Here is a 17,856-nt window from a genome sequence, read left to right on the forward strand (position 1 = left end):
AATCGATAAGAATGGTTAAAAGCGAGAGAGTTGGCGTGGTTGGATGCGACTTGTATGCGTGAGCAGTGAAACAAGGAAGAAAAGGACCTAATCAAGTGAAAGCTAAGGTCAAAAGGCCAATAAACGTTCCCGAACGAGCCGATAAGCTGCATAATAGCAAAATACCAATTGCGTTTCACTACTTTCCTTTTTCTTAACCGCCATTTACAAACAGGAGGATCACGTGTAATTGCGTGATCGAATAGAATATCGATTAGTTCGATCTAATTCCAATCGATTGATTAATTCTACGTTTAATTACGAACGTGTTCGGTTTCGAATGAATTTTCGCGGTTTAGGAATTCAATTTTAAATTGGATTTACTTAAAATTCAGTCTCTAATTTACTATAAATTAAAATAATCTATTTAGAATATTAGTGAACGGTTTATTTGTACATACGTTCCTGTAAAGAGAAACTCGGATACGAAACAAAGATAATTCTTAATTAATTCCAATAGTCAATGAGTACACAGTGAATAAGTCCGTTAATTATTCCGCATTGTTTTAAACATTATTAGGCAGGTTGTAATGAATGAAATGATTCCTTAATCATGGCATAGTTTCCCTATTCATCTCGTCTACGTCAAATATACTATACTTTATACGAATGTTGGTCTACTTAATCAAATTATAAAAGAAATTCTAGGATATAGAAGTCTTTGCTTGTCCATGTTAACATTTTTGTCGATTAAACCTAAATTTCTGAAGTCAAGGTTACCTTAAGGTTATGGTATAGTAACAGCATTACTACCAAATGGTAGAATCATGCTGCAATCGATTTTTGTAATTTTTGTGACAATAAATCTGTGTTAAATGGCAGTATGACTATCACGACAGTGGAAAGGAAAATTCAAGAACATACAATAGGAAAATGTTGGCACTGCATTAAATGGCAGCACATCGTACTACTTATATTTTAATGTAAAAATATATAAGATGTAATAATTATGATACAAATATATTTAGGCGAACGTTTTGCTAACAACCCAGAATTACAATGTTCGAATATAAAATGTTGATGCAAATCAATTTCTTACCAAGAGACACGAAACATTAAGTTCCATTTACTAAACGAAGAATAGTAATTTACAAAAATTACACGTTAACGAAATATACAGTCTTTCCGCGTTAAATGTGCGTTACTTGCAACTGAAGAGGCACATTTAGGAGAACACAGAAAGAGAGAGAAAGTGAAAGACGAAAAGACACTAAGGATCGAACTCGGCCTCGAATAGTATAATACGATTTAATGTCGAAGTATTGTTTCTATTCATATTTATCGTAATGCAGAAACGAATTTCATTTTTCGAAATACAAGATCAAGGACGTTCTTGGTTTATTCCACATTTATCATAACGCAGAAACGAAATTCTACAGTGCAAATAAGTCTTACTGAAATAAACACATGTTTTTCCCTCGAACGTTTTAGAGTAAAAGAATAAAAATGTATTCGGTAACGTTCAAAATGGCTACATCTGTTCTTCGTAAATCTTGGGTTTGACGAGTTTGGTATCATTTTAATAACAAATATTCCCATGAATATGTTAAAAAAAATTGTATAATAAAAAAATGAAAAATAAAAAAACGTTGCTTTTTTTAGTATTGTCTCACAGATACTCGACACCTGATCATGTTATATTATTCGGCGAGCATCGGTGCTGTCGTATTAATCGCTTCAGTGCCTCTAAGGAGGATCCCTCTAGTAGTGAAGATAAAATTTGTACATTTAACGTAAGGTGCCTTTGCATATTTAACGCGAGAACACTGTACTTCTTCATTACGACATTCTAAACCTTATAAAAACATCGAAAATTCTGAATATACTAAATAAAGTCCTTTTTAAAACTAAACAATTGCTTCCTAGAAAACCTTAAATAGAAAACTATCTACATTTAGAAACATAGACGTTTTGGAATTAAAAATATTTGATCGGGAATCGATTAAAAAAATAAGATTTAGAATTTTTGTGCAAGGTATAAACAAAGTATTTGTTTTAGCTTTAAAATATGACCCCATGAACTTCACTTTGCAAAGATATTTGAACAAAATCTGTTCAAAATTAACTTACCGCCGTCGAGTAAATTGCTTATGATTCTATGTAAAATAGTTTCAAAATAGTAAAAACCGCCCTAAATAATTCGTTTTTGTTTTCCACGAGTACCATTTTATCCTACTTTCTATCACAAAAGAGATATGACTAATCCCGGTATTTGTACACACGTATGCATTGTATTCTATACAATCAAGAACATTGTTCAATTAAGAATCATAAGAATCTCTAATTAGGAAGTTTGAATATATTAATCGTTTTTAATTACGCAATTGCTAAAAATACCACATTTGAACTAACGTAAATTAAACGAGATGGCATCTAATAATTGAGCAAATGAGCAATGTTACACTAAGAACAATGAACTTGTTAACAAATTAACAGTTTCCAGCTAAATGATTTTATAGTAAAATAGTAAATTTTAACAGTTCCTCCAATATTGTGTAAAAATATTTGTAATTCGTTTATCTATAATTCGGGAGGGTTAAAGACCGTTTTGGATAATGTTGAAGGCTGCGCCAAGGGCCCAACTCAGTTCGTGTCCATTAATTCTTTTATAAAGCTATTGAACAAAATAAACAAAGTATTACTCCGGAGAGTAAGAAACAGTTTAAATTCAGAATTTAATTAAAATATTGGGTCGTTAAAGAGAATCTTGTAACGTGTTAAATTGCGATTGGAGAGCTCGATCGTCTGTTTTTTATTCAAGTAATTATTACAGACGAGTTCATCATTCCTACTCTCTTCTAGATTTAATTTTTGATAGTGCAATTACAACTAACGTGGAGAATCTCTTAAGTTAGTAGACAGTTTAAATTTGCAAGCTGCGTCTTTTTGAGTTGTATCACTATTGCAGTAAATGAGTTGTTTATCTTACGATCAGGAATTTGGATAATCCGGGGATCAAATAATCGAGGGACTGCTGTATATTATTTTTTCAAATTCTTAACTTCTCCTTTTGTGAAGTTAAGTAAGTGAAGTTAATTGTTGCAAGACTTTCTTATTAACCCAATATTTTCAATGACCCCTTTCTAATTCATTGGATATTAACTGTTTTAATAAAGTATACTGTAGCAATGGCAACCAGAATGCTATAATCTACTATAAATGAATAAATGTAGTATAATCTTACATATAGCTTTGTAGTAGGTTCCAAGCCAAATCCATCACGAAGCAAAACATAAATGAATGTTAAATCTAGGCAAACGAAGGGCTGATCGGTGTTTGGATAATCGCAAGCATCTATCACCTGTTTCAGAAACGCGCCCACTTGGATCACTCCGCCGAAGAAAGGATCGACTAGACCAACCTGAAATCATTCGTCACTTGGTATCGTCTAATCTTCCGTTCGTTATTTTACGTCAATAGTATACACTAGAACTAATGAAGAAGTAGTTAGAAAACTAGTATTAATACTAGAACTACTAATTAGCATCTATTTACTTCTAATAGAGTGGTTAAAGTGCCTTGTTTTTAAAAGTATTCGAACTATACTGAAATTCTACTAAGTATAAATGTAATCATTAAAACAAATGACAAACCAAGTCATGTAGATCTTTTACTAAATTTAGTATTAAGTGAACAAAAAATTTCAAACTTCCAATAACAGAAATAAAATAAATCTTTGTTTCTTTTTTTAAATTAGGTAAATACATATTTCTAATAGAAACCGTAACGAAATTTTCCATAGTTTCGCATTTATTTCGAGATAGAAAATTAGTTTTTTGTAATAATTATGTAATATATTTACTCTTAAGTTATTAAGTATAGTGTTAATGATTCACCTCAGTGGCACGATCGAAGTAGTATGAAAACGCAAAGATTTCGTGGTCCTTCAAACCCACAGGTTTATTTTTAATCCCACCGACGTATTTCTCAACAATTTTTAAGCATTCTGAGAAGTTAACGATTGGCCTATCAGCTTCCCCGCCGGCAAAATTTTGTGTCTTCACTAATTTATGCTTCTCATTGATGGGACCGTTGATTAAATAAGTACGGCCTCCGTAACTCCACTCTGTATCAACTATGATAGGGTTTATACACTCTGATCGTACTTCGATGGTTTCTTTTGGATTCACATTGTCCAGATTCATCCCGTGGGTCAGGATCTCTTTTCTGGCAGCCATTAAGCCCATACCCAAGTAACTGTGCGTGTAAACACTCATGTTATGATTAAAGATGTTTACGGAATATATGTGCCCGTCCAACTTCTTCTCCTATAAGTAATTTGTTCAATCGTTGCAACAGATTTCGACGTATTTACGGTTTTATAGTGTAAAAACTTAGTTAAATATTAACAATACACAACACCGTAGATAAATGTACACTAAATATTAATGATACATTAGACAGTGATTGTGAATTATTCCCAAACTACTGTGATGGAATAGAAGCTTGAATCTTGCAATTTTATACAAATTTAAACGTGAATTACTGTTTTGACCTCATATGATACCAATATCCACAACATTTTCTTAGTAACAAATTCTAATCGCATTTTTACATAGATACGTATTTTCTCTCTTCCATCTACAATGTTATGGAATTTTCCTATCAAACGTTCAGTAGATCGTTATTTCTACGAATTTAACTCTCTTTTAGACCCGTTAACGACGATATAACACGACTCCACTCTACTATTCTGTTTACTATTAAATAATTCGAACCTGCGTAGCATCGGGTGAGAAAGTGACTTGCGTGGAACCTCCTCCGAGGTCCAGAGCAGCGACCGTATTACCAGAATTGTGCGTATTGAACCGTTCCAACAAGAAATTGACGGTGAACCAAGAAAAAATGCCCTCGTCTGTTCCATCCATTATCGAAATTGAGTTCTTCGAAACCTACACCGAAATAGCGCTGCGTCGAATGGTACTAGGAACGTGTTATTGTCAACATACTTGAAAATTCGAGTCCTCGAACAACTTTCTGCACTCCTGGAGTATGTCTTGAGCTTCGTGCCCAGGAAGAAGCCTCAACCCAGCAGTGGCTCTCATGCTGAGAGGAGTGTGCTGCCATTCTGAACGTGGAATAACAGATTTAACTTTGTCCAATAACACTGTTAAGGACTTTGCAGCTTCTTTTGGTTTCCCTGTGTATGCACTGAGGCCTGGTTTAGTTTCTGTGTACAGTTCATCATCCAGTACCAGATTACCACCAAGAATTGATTCGTGGAAAGTAAAGGCTAATGCACGACTCCCAGTTGACCCTGCATCGATCACAACAACATAAAATGGCTTCTGCAGGTTGAAGGAAGAAGCCAGTGTGTCAATTGCCTTACTACCCAGACGAACTGGCTGTAGATCATACCTGAAATTGAAAAAAATTATCAATGCTAATCTTATGGAAGTTTTGCATTTTGCAAGGAGAAATGTTCTCCTATGCTAAAAAACAACAACTGCTTAGCGACATGTCCAATATGTTATTAGTGAATTTGAAATTTAAACTATTAAGTATTTACATAATCTCCAATAGCCTTTGAACAATGTTTGGTCTACTTACAATACTGTACAAGATAATTCTTTCAACAACAAATGATAAAACATTTTCAATTTTTCATTTGGTTAACCTTGCCAAATAAAAACTAACAAGTGATAATATATTGAAATATTGAACACTTCTGGCCCTAGCAAATTGTTTCATCAAAGTTTCATGGTCTAATGTATAACAAACTGTTTAATATGTGAAAAGGACTATAAAGTAGTTAATGACTGGATAAAAAAAAGTAAATATAGATAAATGTAAATCCATACGCTATTGCTATGTGGCCCAAGACGAGAAATCCCAGTAAGGCAACAACCATAAGGTACCTTCTGCCTGGATGACCTTTCTTTGAACGTAACCTGTGGTCTTCTTCATGGAGATTTTCATTGTTTCCCTGTAACTGAAAATGCAATTAACGATACTTGAAAAACATTTGATAAACAAAGTACTTAAATGTTAATTCTTTCGCAGAAATAATTTTCAGTGCTAATCTCAAAATATCGAAAAATATTAACTTTTAGGTTGTTTATTTTCATTCTTAAATAATTTCTAAACTACCGAAATATTTATGCCATTTATAGTTTGGTTCAATGTATTACTATGTGATGAGAATAAATATTGATAAAATTAATCGAAATAAACAAACAATTCCATATCAAATTTAGATAACCTCAAATTATAAATTTATAAAATATTTAAAATTATTTGATTCGATATGCAAACTAGGTTGCATTTTCAACTTACTGGAATATATTGCATCTAAATTATAAAACAAATTACTGTTATAAACTACGACTTGACTTCCTCGTGAAAATGCTAAAGAATATAAACAATAACATCACACACTTTAGAGGAGAGCGAATCTATAATAGAATTAACATAACGAGTAAACTGAACTTTCGATACAGTATTTATATAATTAAATACATAAATATTATTGTTATTTATATTGAAAATACTATGAAAAATCAATATCAAAATAAATACTATCAAAAAATCAATAAAAGTACTAAAATTATAATACATATATTTAAAATAAACTTATTAATTTTGAAATTCCAATCAATTCAACAAAATTTTTTATTTTCTGTTTTTTTCGTTCAAAATTTTATCAAACTGTAACTTATACATACTAATTATTTTAAAATATTCGTGTAAAAATATTTATAATTTGCATGTTTATGTATAATTTGCAGATAAAATTATCTTCCAAAAATGGAATTCGAAGTAATAGAATATTTAATCCTAATTAAAATCATAAATTATTATCATAAAACGATCACGATTTGAATTTTCCTATTACAGATAAAACATTAATTTCGAATAAATAACATGCTGCCAACGTAATGAAATTCCCTTCTCCCAATTGATCAACAAATCTCTATCAACAAATTCCTCTAATTTAAAAGTTCAAAAGTAACCGCCTTTGCACTCGCTGAGTCAATTTAGATACCGAAGTGACTGTTCAATTTTTTTGAGAGAAATTACGTAATCAAATCGGTGTTTGTCAAAGGATCTCCAAAAATTTCAAACTAATTATTATTAAAACCTAAATCAGTGAATAATAATAATGGAAATGTTTCCAACACGTAAAAAAATTTTGATTGAATTAAATTCCCCAAATTGGGAATTGTGTTTTGCTAATTATAGGTTATATTGATTAATCATTATTATAAATTAACGTTTTGGCAAACGTCTCGCCAATATGATAAAATACCCTTCTTTCGATTAATAAAGTTCCTCGAGCTCAGAAGTTCGAAAATAGCCGCTATTACATTCGCAAAACATTAATTTACATATCGAGGTTGTTGTTTTTAGAGAAAAATTATGTACAGTGGGTGTAAAAAGTATTCGTACAATAACTAGTTGCGACCAAAATTCTGAGTAATAATATTTATTAAACAATATTTTTTAAATAAACACGTTACATGCATTCTTCAAAGTCTGCAGAACAACAATGTTAATTAAACAAAAAAATATTCAATATTGTTCATATAAATATGAATAAAAATTTAAAAAAATGACAAAAATGAACGCGTTATAAATATTTGTACAATTCTGTAACCATTACAAAGTGTACAAGTAATTTAAAAATGTATAATAAAAAGAACAAATAATTGTAAAATTAATATTTATAATTAGTATTTGGTAGGGTTTCCCTTTGATTTTATTATTGTGGCTAGCCATCTAGCTATTGAATTAATTAAATTGCTAATTGTATTAATGATATAATTCCATTCGTTCATTACTTTTTTAAGTCTGTTTTAGATGAAATTATATGTTTTCGAATTGCTTGTTTCTGATAATCTCACAAATGCTCGAAAGAAGTAATATCTGGTGATTGTGAGGGTATTTTCAATTATATGCAATTCACATTCTTATATTGTAAGCAATATGCTTAGGCTCGTTATCTTGTATAAACAGAAAATCATTTTCAATATTCATTTTCTCAACACTTGAATGAAGATGCATTTTTTAAATATTTATGTACATCTTATGACCCGTTATTCCATCAATGATATTTAATTCACCCACACCTGCGGCACTCATGCAGCCTCAAATAAATATGGAATCACCACCATGTTCCATTACCAGTTGTAATTTCTTCACACCAAGAAGTGTCCATCTGAGTCAAAAATGTTAAATTTGCTCATATCCGTGATGATGACCCTATACTAAAACACCATCATTGTTTTTTACGTAACTTTGTGTAAACTCTAATCTCATTTTCATTCACGTAATATTTTCTTCAAGCTGTTCTACCATGATAACCTTAATTTTGCAAGAGATAATGTATAATCTGTTTATCACGTACGTGACGGGCCTGAATTTATACCATGTACAATGTACCACCGGGTGGTTTAGCCCCTCGTGAATGTGTTAAATTATTTTTAAGCGCTTTTATGATCTTTAGTACGACCATTACGTTCAGAAATTTTTCGCGGCCGTCTACTTCTTACACAATTTTGCAATGTTTTTCGTAATCTGTATCCATTAATTATTTTTTGTACCGTAAATCTTTGTCATCTATCATGTTTATTCAAACAATATTATTCAATAAACATTATTATTTAAAATTTTAATCGTAATTAATCACTACACAAATACTTTTCACACCCACTCTAATTAAATATTTGTGTTTATTAAAGGATCTAAAAGTTCCAAAGTGATTATTAATAAAATCTAAACTAGTGGATAATAATAGTGGAAATGTTTCGAATTCATAAAAAAGATTTAATTAAATTAAATCCCCCGAATTGGGAATTGTGTTTTATTAAATATAGGTTATATTGACTAATCATTTTTCGTTTATGCAATAGAAGTACGTGATCACGCGTCTCGTGAAAACTATTTTAATGACCTTATGCATGAATATTACTAAAGTTGTGGAAACAAACCTTTCTACGCTTAACCTCCATGTGAAAATTTCAGTCGTAATGAAAATTAAAATAAGTAAAGAAAAATAAAACGAAGCTTCGTGCTAGTCTGACTATCAGCAATACAACTGAGTCTTGAAATTGAAAAGATTTCGAATATCTAATAACAAAATGGCGGCGATAACGATTCAAGGTTTCGAGTACGGTTAGAATATTGCGAAGGTGAACAATGAATTCCTTGTTATCTGAACTTGTTTCTGTAACCAATACAACTATCGTTTTGTTTTATTGATTCAATCGAAAGTGTTGTGACTAATATTAGTGTTCACTAAATAATTAATACAATTAACACAAACCGGTGAATTTTATTAATATTCGTGACAATTAACTATTTTGTTTTCTTTGATTGTAATTACTTAACCTTCGAATGGAAACTAAAAACTGATTGATACTAGTGAAAACGTGGTCCACGTAGTATGCATCGAAATAAATAAATAATTTCTTCTCACGAGAATATTGTTTATCGTAGAAATATTATCCTCAATTGAATTGTATTTGCAATTTTGAAACATTCAATGTGATGATATTTCTTCGTATTTTATAGATTAACAACAATTAACCATTGTATTACTATTATGGTTTTGGAACTTATGGCAATTACTGAATTGAAGCAGTAAATATTGAATTTACAGTTAATATTGCAAATAACTGTTGCTTTTAATTATCATCGTTTTATTAATATAATGAGAGATATCAGGCTACTTTATAATCTTTCTGTGGCATTTATATTTTTAACATAATTGCTTTTATGTAATTACTGAAATTTGGCATTTCACAAAAAATAATGGTCTTTTCAAGGATATAATAGTTGATTTCTACTTTTGTTAATTCATTCAATCTAAGGTGGAAGATAAATGTATCTAATAATTGAAATTTGGAAAGTTCCAATCAATACATTTTAAAGACAGTGCATTTTAGAATAAAATGTCCCATACAAAATTTGTATGTTTTAAGGCAGAAACTTTGACTAGAGAACCCTTCAGCTTTTGTCTAATATAAAATACATATTTGCAAAAGAACAATAGAGAAATGAAGTCTGTATTAGGCACTATAAAACCATCTTTGGCTGAGGAAACAAGATAATAATAATAGAAAAAATATTCAACCATAAAATAAAATGGTTTTGGTTACTTTTGACATACAAAGTCTGTTTGTAAATTTTGTATTACATGTTTCTCAATGAAATACAATTTTACTTTTGTAGAAAATTTGATGAGTAATCTAAGTAAATAGTACTTATCATTTTAAATTACATCATAGTCTTTGATGTGTGTATTTATAGAGGTAAATGTGTCACCTATATTAATATTACAAAATATACTTGTAACTGTATGTTGATACATAGTTTCTCTGCAATTTATTTTTAATTCTGTACAAATCAATAATTCACTCTGTCACTGATAATATGCATCCATTATCTTTTTTTATCGAATATTATAACTGTATCAAACTTTTTCTTTTAATGTAGATATAACAAACAGTGACACATTGTTCACTATTCAGTCTTACACATGTTTCACAGTGAATCTGTCATAGTATTTTTAGTTCAACATAACCTACGACATACTCTATAACTATGTATATCGAGTTGTGTGCAACAAAACTATAGTTATATAGTCAAATGTGTAAATACAATTATACCATTTAATAAATTTGTCGATTAACAAAAATTATAGTACTAATACATTTTATAATACTAATCACGGGATTTTAACAGACTAGTGGGTATAGTAATTTCAGTTTTTGTGAAATGGGGTAAGTTTGGGTTAATTTTGTTCGTTGCCGAGCGAAACTAGCGACATCACGCCAGCTTGGATAATGCGTAGAAAAAAATTAAATTTGATTGTTAGGTTCACCCGTTATATAAACATAAAAGATGCCGATCATCGCGAAAGAAATATAGAAAACATAATGACAAACAAAAGCAAAAAGGACAACATTTTTCTTTTTTTTACCTATTTTAAGTCTTCTTGGTTCTGCTTCTTCATTAATTCAATCTCATTAGCTACTTCATTAACCTTTAGATCAGAATGAATGTTTCGTTTGTTCTTTACTATCCAATATTAGGATCAATATGAGTTTCAACAAACTTAATATATCCTTTTCGGTTATATTTGAAAATTCGTCGTAAACAATTTGGAGTTTTTACAAAGACGTACGTTTTTTTCTCCACATTAAGTTTCTCATAAAGAAAGACTTTCATTTCTAAGGATTCTTTATACTTACAGGTGATCGGCAACCATATGTAAAAATTTTAAGGGGTGATTCTAGAGGCCAAAATAAGACGAATAATAGTAATTTGCTTATAGAGACTTCGTTTAAAAGTTATTAACATTTAAAGAGCGGCCTGTACGAGGGCAATCTGCAAACAGCTGTGCGCGCGCGATAGGTCACGGTAGGTCGGTCCTAGTGGTTCTCATTCAGCATGAGAAACTCTACTTACTGACATATCGACAGTCTCAAATACATTTTTGTGTCAACTCATGGAAACGCAAATACGTTAAGTTGAAGTTCAATCTGTCTTATGAAAATCTAGAAGGGCATACAAAAACTTGTTCGACGAGAGCTATATTTTTTTTGCGAATTCTTATTTTACGGAAAAAAAACAATAAATTTTGTATGGGACGTTTTTTTTATCACGCTTCGTGTTAAAAGAATATTTAACAAAGTTAAAAATTTTTTCCATTTCAAATATTCGAATTTTTGTTAAATATTTGTGAAATTCGTGCACAAAAGTTCGAAATTTCAAGCTAAAAATAAAGTTTAAACTCAATATACGTTCATACTATTAAAATATGGACGCTTGTTAATAAAAATGTTGTGAAATTTAAATTTTATACTTGAAAAATTTATTTTAGATCAATTCTTCCTTTATTTTACAACCAACATGAAATGATCGTCATGCAAATTATTTTTCGAATCATGTAGATCGATCAACAATTACGGTACAAAATTTTAACAACGTAATACTATACGTAGTACGATACGTTAAGATACTGGTGTATCAAATTAACGGTTTTACGTAATTTTAATTGACATACGTTTACCAAAACTCATTGTTAGACAATAAACTATACATCGAAATGCATAATTACTTTGTATCCTGCTTTATTGTCATAATAAAACTGCTTTTCTTCACGGTACATATTTCTAAACCTTTAAACATTATCCTACGCTATTAATTTACCCCAAAAAAAATTATTAATCATTCAAACCGAAAATCGAAATGGGAGTTCATATACGAAACTATTAAAAAAATGTAGTCAAAATAATTAAAAAGTCCGAGAGTTCTTACACGGACAATACAAAAATTTTAGTCTTATCATGAAATTAAGGCTACGTTCGTTTTAGGAATCGCACTGAGATTAGAGAAGCTGTAAAAGAAATGTTTTATTTCCTGTAAACAAAATCGAGGGTTTCTCAAAGAAGTATCACAATTTGTTGGCAAGAGATACTCGATAGGAGTTGTATGAGCTAATATGTCTCACAGAGAAATTGTACAGAGTAAACCTAGTCTTTTTAAAGAGGCTGCAATTCAGATTGGCGCAGGAGGTTGTGCAGGTTTTGTAGAAGTTTGCATGATGCACCCCATGGATCTTATTAAAACACGTTTCCAACTGCAAGTTAAAGTCGCAACACAGGATGCACTTTATTATACAGGCACTGTATCTTTTACTTTTTCATATCTTTATTTTTAAAAGAATTGTTTTTTAAAATTTTTAACGAATTTAAGGCACGATAAAGGGGGTATTTTTTGTAATCTTAAATGGGGGTAACTAAACAAGTGAATTTAAAATTTATTTTCTGAGGTAACTATTAAATGCTATTACGAGATTTTGCAGCACGTTTTAAGCAATATTTTAACTTTAGTTTCGTGCAAGATTTGTTATCTTAACTTCCAAAATGGTGGAGTTATATAATTTATTCTATTAACACATTTAATAAAACTCTATCAGCTGGCAGTTCCAATTTTTCCAACGATATAGTTCAAAATCTATGATATATTCAAATTTGAAGTTAATCGTGTTAATAGGTTTCAGGTTGAAAAAATGACTTTAAGCTCCCTTAATACGAAAAATGGGGACCAGTGGGATTGGTAGAAATTTAAAAGGGAAAACGTTGTTTTTAAAAATTGTTTCGTTCTGTTTTTCAAAAGCAATCATTGAGAAAACATTAATAAATAAAAAATAATTAGTTCTAAGAGTGTTTGGAAATATTTGTTTTATTATTTGAAAAAAATGACCCCCCTTAATCCGTGCTTTTAGTTTTAATCGATGTAATTCCTTTGTTAATATTTCTAATATCGCAGGGATTCGTGATTGTATGAGAAAAATGTATATAAACGAAGGATTCGCAGCATTTTGGAAAGGTATATTACCACCGGTTATTATGGAAACTCCGAAAAGAGCTGTAAAAGTATGTAACATGCGTTTTGTTTGCTAACAAATAGTTTTTTTATACTTTAATTAGTTACAACGTTAACGAAAGTAAGAAGCTACGAAGATTCAAAGTTTAAGGAACATCATTGGTTCTTGTAACAAACATAACTGAAACTCTTCTTTTTTTTTTCTTTCAGTTTTTCTCCTTTGAACAGTATAAGAAGTTGTTTAGCGGTAACACGTCCAAAACAATGGTACGAATTAAAAATTTATCTAACATCCTGTACTTTTATTTTAATCATACTTTATTAAATAATAAAAAATGAATAGGAAAAAGAGAATGGTATTGAGGATGGCGCCATTTTAATCTTATTAATTCTTTTAAAGGTAGACAGAGGGCATATGAATATTATTAATATTTTTCTAAACAGGAGTTTGATATTCCCTAAAAGATGACTTTTAGACTTAACTAGGTTCATATTTTTCCATAGAGAATGCTAAGACACATTAATTGAATCGATAAGAAAACCATTATTGACCTTTTTATGTTCTCTACAATCCTCTTTAATAGTAGAAAAAATCAAGCCTAGAAAAACCATTCAATTTGTAATAATAATGATGAATATCAAGCTGGTAATATCTGGCGACTTAAACCTCTGTATTACTGTTAGGATAATCTTCTATTTCAGACATATTATTATGCTGGCTTCCTGACTGGTGTAACAGAAGCCATTTTGGTGAATCCGTTTGAAGTGGTTAAAGTTCAAATGCAATCCAATCGTAAACACATAAGCCACAGCCCATCTACATTTGCCGTGACTCGACGTATCCTCACAGAGCATGGTCTAAAAGGTCTCAACAAAGGTCTATCCGCGACAATAATGAGAAATGGCATTTTTAATACTTTTTACTTTGGGATCTACAATTCTATAGTTCCCCAGTTGCTCAAACAAAAGGATCACTTCCCAGAATTATTTCTTAAGGTACATCCTATGACCATACAATATATGTATACATGATATCTCGAGCAACTGGAACAAGGTATATATCTAAAATGGTTAGAGATAGAAAAAAAATGTCATAAATGTCAAACAACGCACAAACTAAATACAATTTTACTCATTTTTGTACATTGATGCATATAAAAAATGCAACTGCCTTCTTTTTTTAAATAAAATTCACTATAATTTCTATTACAATTAAATATAATTAATATATTTTATAAAATATATCTATATAAAACCAATATTATTAATTTAGCAAATGATTTTTTGTAGGTTGATTTGCAGAAAAAATACAAAGGTCATTAATGTTCTTTTTAGTTTGTCGTAGGTTTCTTGTCAGGGACAGTGGCATCCTGCATGAATATACCTTTTGATGTCGCCAAGAGTCGCATTCAAGGACCCCAGGGTGAAATTTTGTACAAAGACACACTACAAACTATCTACTTAGTCTATCACAGAGAAGGGTACAAAACAGAATATAAATTACTACCTTCAAGCCTAAAGATTCAGTTTTCAGTGACTTAATTATCAATTAATAATCAAACTGATTTCAGATTCCAAGCCTTGTACAAAGGATTAGTTCCAAAAATATTACGATTAGGTCCAGGAGGTGCAATAATGCTCATAGTTTACGAGCACATGAAATACTATTTAAGTAATGGGGTCATTCACTGATTGAAGTTTCAAATTGTAATAAAGACTGACCAATGCATTTATTTACAAACACTGTCAACAAATTGCTTTAAAACCCCTTCTTCGTCAAACTATTTCCATTCGAAATTCAATTTGATTTTAAGCATTGGAATTCATGAAGAAAATGTCTCAAAACTCGTGTGTACGCGTTCAATATTAGCGATAGAAACTTGCATCGATTAATGACAATAATTAGAGAATGTACATTACAATACATATGTTTGTTGAACATACTGTCTATTTATTTATTTACTCACTTAATCTTTTGGCTGCCAGCAGACAATGTTCCAACATTTTATGTATCCCAAAGCATATTTGATGAATCAAACAAAAAAAAGGAAAACGATTTTTAACAAAATCCATGGAAATTCAGAACCGCGAATATGAAAAAACTAAACAAATACAGTAGTGCCCACATAATTGACCAGATTTATCCCCACCAATCCTTAAAGCCAAACGGCTTCGACATCGAGCGTGTCGAGTGTAACTTGACGCCGGTCGTTATCGAGAGATTGTATATATAGTTTCGGATGTCAGCTATTGTATCTCACTCGCACTTATCCTCTTTCCTTATCTCCGTTGAATTCTAAGAACTCACCATGCCCACATGAATCACTGAGGCCGGTCCCGAGCTTGGTCACTTATGTGAGAACTACTGTAGTAACAATATTTACATTTAATCATCTAATATGGAATCCAACCACTGTTCCAGGTCCATAGACTTTACAGATGCCCCAGACTTAGCTGTTATTTTTTTATCTGTAAAAGATGCTCATTAAATATAAGAATTAACTTTCAAACAGTTTTGCTACAGAATTCTAAAAATTTGTACCAGCATTATGAGATACACCTAAAGATTTCATGCTTGTTGAAGCCTCGCCCACTGGTGCTTCTAACGACAATAAAAGATCTAAGTCTTCACAGACATCATCTACCGAACCTTGACTTTCTTCTAAATCTTTTCTATCTGTAATAACTTGCTCTTCTAATTTACTTATAATTTTATTATAGTTCTCTTTACCCAGTTTTGCTTTGTTATAAATGTTTGTCAACTGATCATTCTAAAATGTGTCAGTTGAGAAATTATATTAACTTATAACTTTGCAACATAAAAAAATAAATTCAATCGGTCAATATGCTCACAGTGAAATATTTGTTGTCAATCTTAACATTTTCATTAAATGGAACTGATTCAACAACTGCGGATAAGATTGCAAGATCAATCATAAAGTATTCCATATATTTGGAAACATCATTGTGCCAGCTTTCGTCCGACTTCTGAACAAAGAAGTTGTCTTCAGTGATTGGTGCATTTATTAGAAATTCAAAATCCTTGGTAATGTTCTCTTCTATATCTATAATATCCTCCAAATACTCCTCGTTCTTCCCATCTTCCTTTATTTTGTGTTTCTTAGCCCTAATTTTAGGTTACCATAGCATGAACATAAGAAACATGCAATGGATAGTAAAATGTTAGATTGTCCATTTTTGCATATAAAGTAACCGAAGGAAATATTGCAAGAACAAAGAAATACATTCTTCAGAAGACAGGAAAAAGCTGAAGTTAAAAAAATAATTCTTAAAATTTGCAATTTGGCCTTTTGTGAAAAGTCAAATTGGACAACATGACAATTTAAGTCTATTAAAATTAGTAAAATGTAAAATAAAATTATAATCGTATACGTTTTATAGATTTTTGTATGGATTCTTAAATGTATTAACTTCTTTTTTCATATTTCTAGTGATACTGGTTTGTACAAATTTTAGCCTTCAAGCAACGTTTCAAAAAATTTTAACTTTTAGTGATCTTCGAAAATTAAGTTCGAATTTTAATATTTCGACAAATTTAACGGAAAATTAATTGCTGAATTTAAATTAATAACATTACTAACCTCCTGTGACTCTTTCCCGACATTTTTTTCAATGCAACAACACAACTCTGGTAGACGCTAAAGCAGTGTGGCGGTGTGGCATGTGGCAGTTTGGAATCTCGATTGCCCAAGCATTTTTACTTTCCGACAAACTTTCCTTACAAACTTATAATATATAAGCAGGTAAGGTAGTGCAGTTACGGACACAGAAAGACATTCAGAAAGACACCCTCAGGCAAGATGTCATCTTGCTTGCCGTAGCAGCAGTCGATGTAGACTCTTAAGAGTTTATGACCTCGCTATATCGTGGCCCGGACTATGCACTATAGGTAAACAAAACCTTGCAAGCAGAGATGCCAGAAGGTGCTCTCTCACACTATGCCAGATCACGCGTACGCGAGCTCGTAGAGTTTCAGAAAGTTGACAAAGGCAAACTGACACATGCTCTCTTTCTCGACTCTTCGAAGCTACCCGAAGTAATTTAGGACCGCTTCGTGGGAGTCGAGAGAGCTGCCCACTTTGGAAATCCGAATGGCAAAACGCCCGTTTGTCGTGGAATAATTCGTTAGTTTGAACGATAGATGGTGCTTATTTATCGACCTCGAACCCTCTGGTGGAAAAACGTCCAAGTTTGTCGGGAAATAGTACGTTTTCTCCACTGCGAGATGGCACCACAACTATTTCTCGAGATAGAGAAATAGGCGCCATTTAGTGTCGAAGAAGACGAACTATTTCACGACAAACTTGGACGTTTTCCCACCAGAGGTTTCGAAGTAAAAACGTGTGTGCAACTGCCGCGACGAATAGCGAACCAGAGTTCAATGTGTACGTGGGAATAGGTGTATCCCTTCTACTTTCTCTTATTCCTGTCACGGGACTTCAAGTCAGCGGAGGACAGTAT

General features: G+C 31.3%; 3 protein-coding genes across 8 annotated transcripts; 1 reads left to right on the plus strand and 2 right to left on the minus strand.

Annotated features, from left to right (window-relative positions):
- Nucleotides 1-913: 913 nt before the first annotated feature.
- Nucleotides 914-9,104, minus strand: Ntpase (ectonucleoside triphosphate diphosphohydrolase NTPase). 2 transcript variants are annotated; one of them, XM_076776361.1, is made up of 7 exons: nt 8,970-9,104; nt 5,841-5,971; nt 4,989-5,397; nt 4,758-4,931; nt 3,876-4,307; nt 3,224-3,400; nt 914-2,653 (listed from the first exon to the last, which is right to left on the minus strand). In XM_076776361.1, exons 1-7 carry the CDS (start codon nt 8,988-8,990, stop codon nt 2,576-2,578), a joined length of 1,422 nt encoding a protein of 473 aa, XP_076632476.1. In that variant the 5' UTR covers nt 8,991-9,104; the 3' UTR covers nt 914-2,575. The 2 variants fall into 2 exon arrangements, with proteins under 2 accessions (XP_076632476.1, XP_076632477.1); XM_076776362.1 differs by lacking the exon at nt 8,970-9,104 and adding an exon at nt 6,316-6,436.
- LOC143347328 (mitochondrial 2-oxodicarboxylate carrier) lies at nt 9,030-15,084 on the plus strand. Of its 5 annotated transcripts, none has more exons than XM_076776363.1 (7): nt 9,030-9,170; nt 12,360-12,668; nt 13,318-13,424; nt 13,585-13,641; nt 14,077-14,370; nt 14,710-14,855; nt 14,946-15,084. In XM_076776363.1, exons 2-7 carry the CDS (start codon nt 12,488-12,490, stop codon nt 15,064-15,066), a joined length of 906 nt encoding a protein of 301 aa, XP_076632478.1. In that variant the 5' UTR covers nt 9,030-9,170; nt 12,360-12,487; the 3' UTR covers nt 15,067-15,084. The 5 variants fall into 5 exon arrangements, with proteins under 5 accessions (XP_076632478.1, XP_076632482.1, XP_076632481.1 ...); XM_076776366.1 differs by lacking the exon at nt 9,030-9,170 and adding an exon at nt 9,629-10,633; XM_076776364.1 differs by lacking the exon at nt 9,030-9,170 and adding an exon at nt 10,644-11,483 and having other exon boundaries at nt 11,664-12,668.
- Nucleotides 15,080-17,498, minus strand: LOC143347331 (uncharacterized). The gene is made up of 5 exons (XM_076776368.1): nt 16,977-17,498; nt 16,228-16,501; nt 15,917-16,145; nt 15,759-15,843; nt 15,080-15,353 (listed from the first exon to the last, which is right to left on the minus strand). Exons 1-4 carry the CDS (start codon nt 16,997-16,999, stop codon nt 15,761-15,763), a joined length of 609 nt encoding a protein of 202 aa, XP_076632483.1. The 5' UTR covers nt 17,000-17,498; the 3' UTR covers nt 15,080-15,353; nt 15,759-15,760.
- Nucleotides 17,499-17,856: the final 358 nt, after the last annotated feature.

The sequence above is a fragment of the Colletes latitarsis genome, chromosome 11 (genome assembly GCF_051014445.1).
Source record: "Colletes latitarsis isolate SP2378_abdomen chromosome 11, iyColLati1, whole genome shotgun sequence".
NCBI lineage: Eukaryota > Metazoa > Arthropoda > Insecta > Hymenoptera > Colletidae > Colletes > Colletes latitarsis.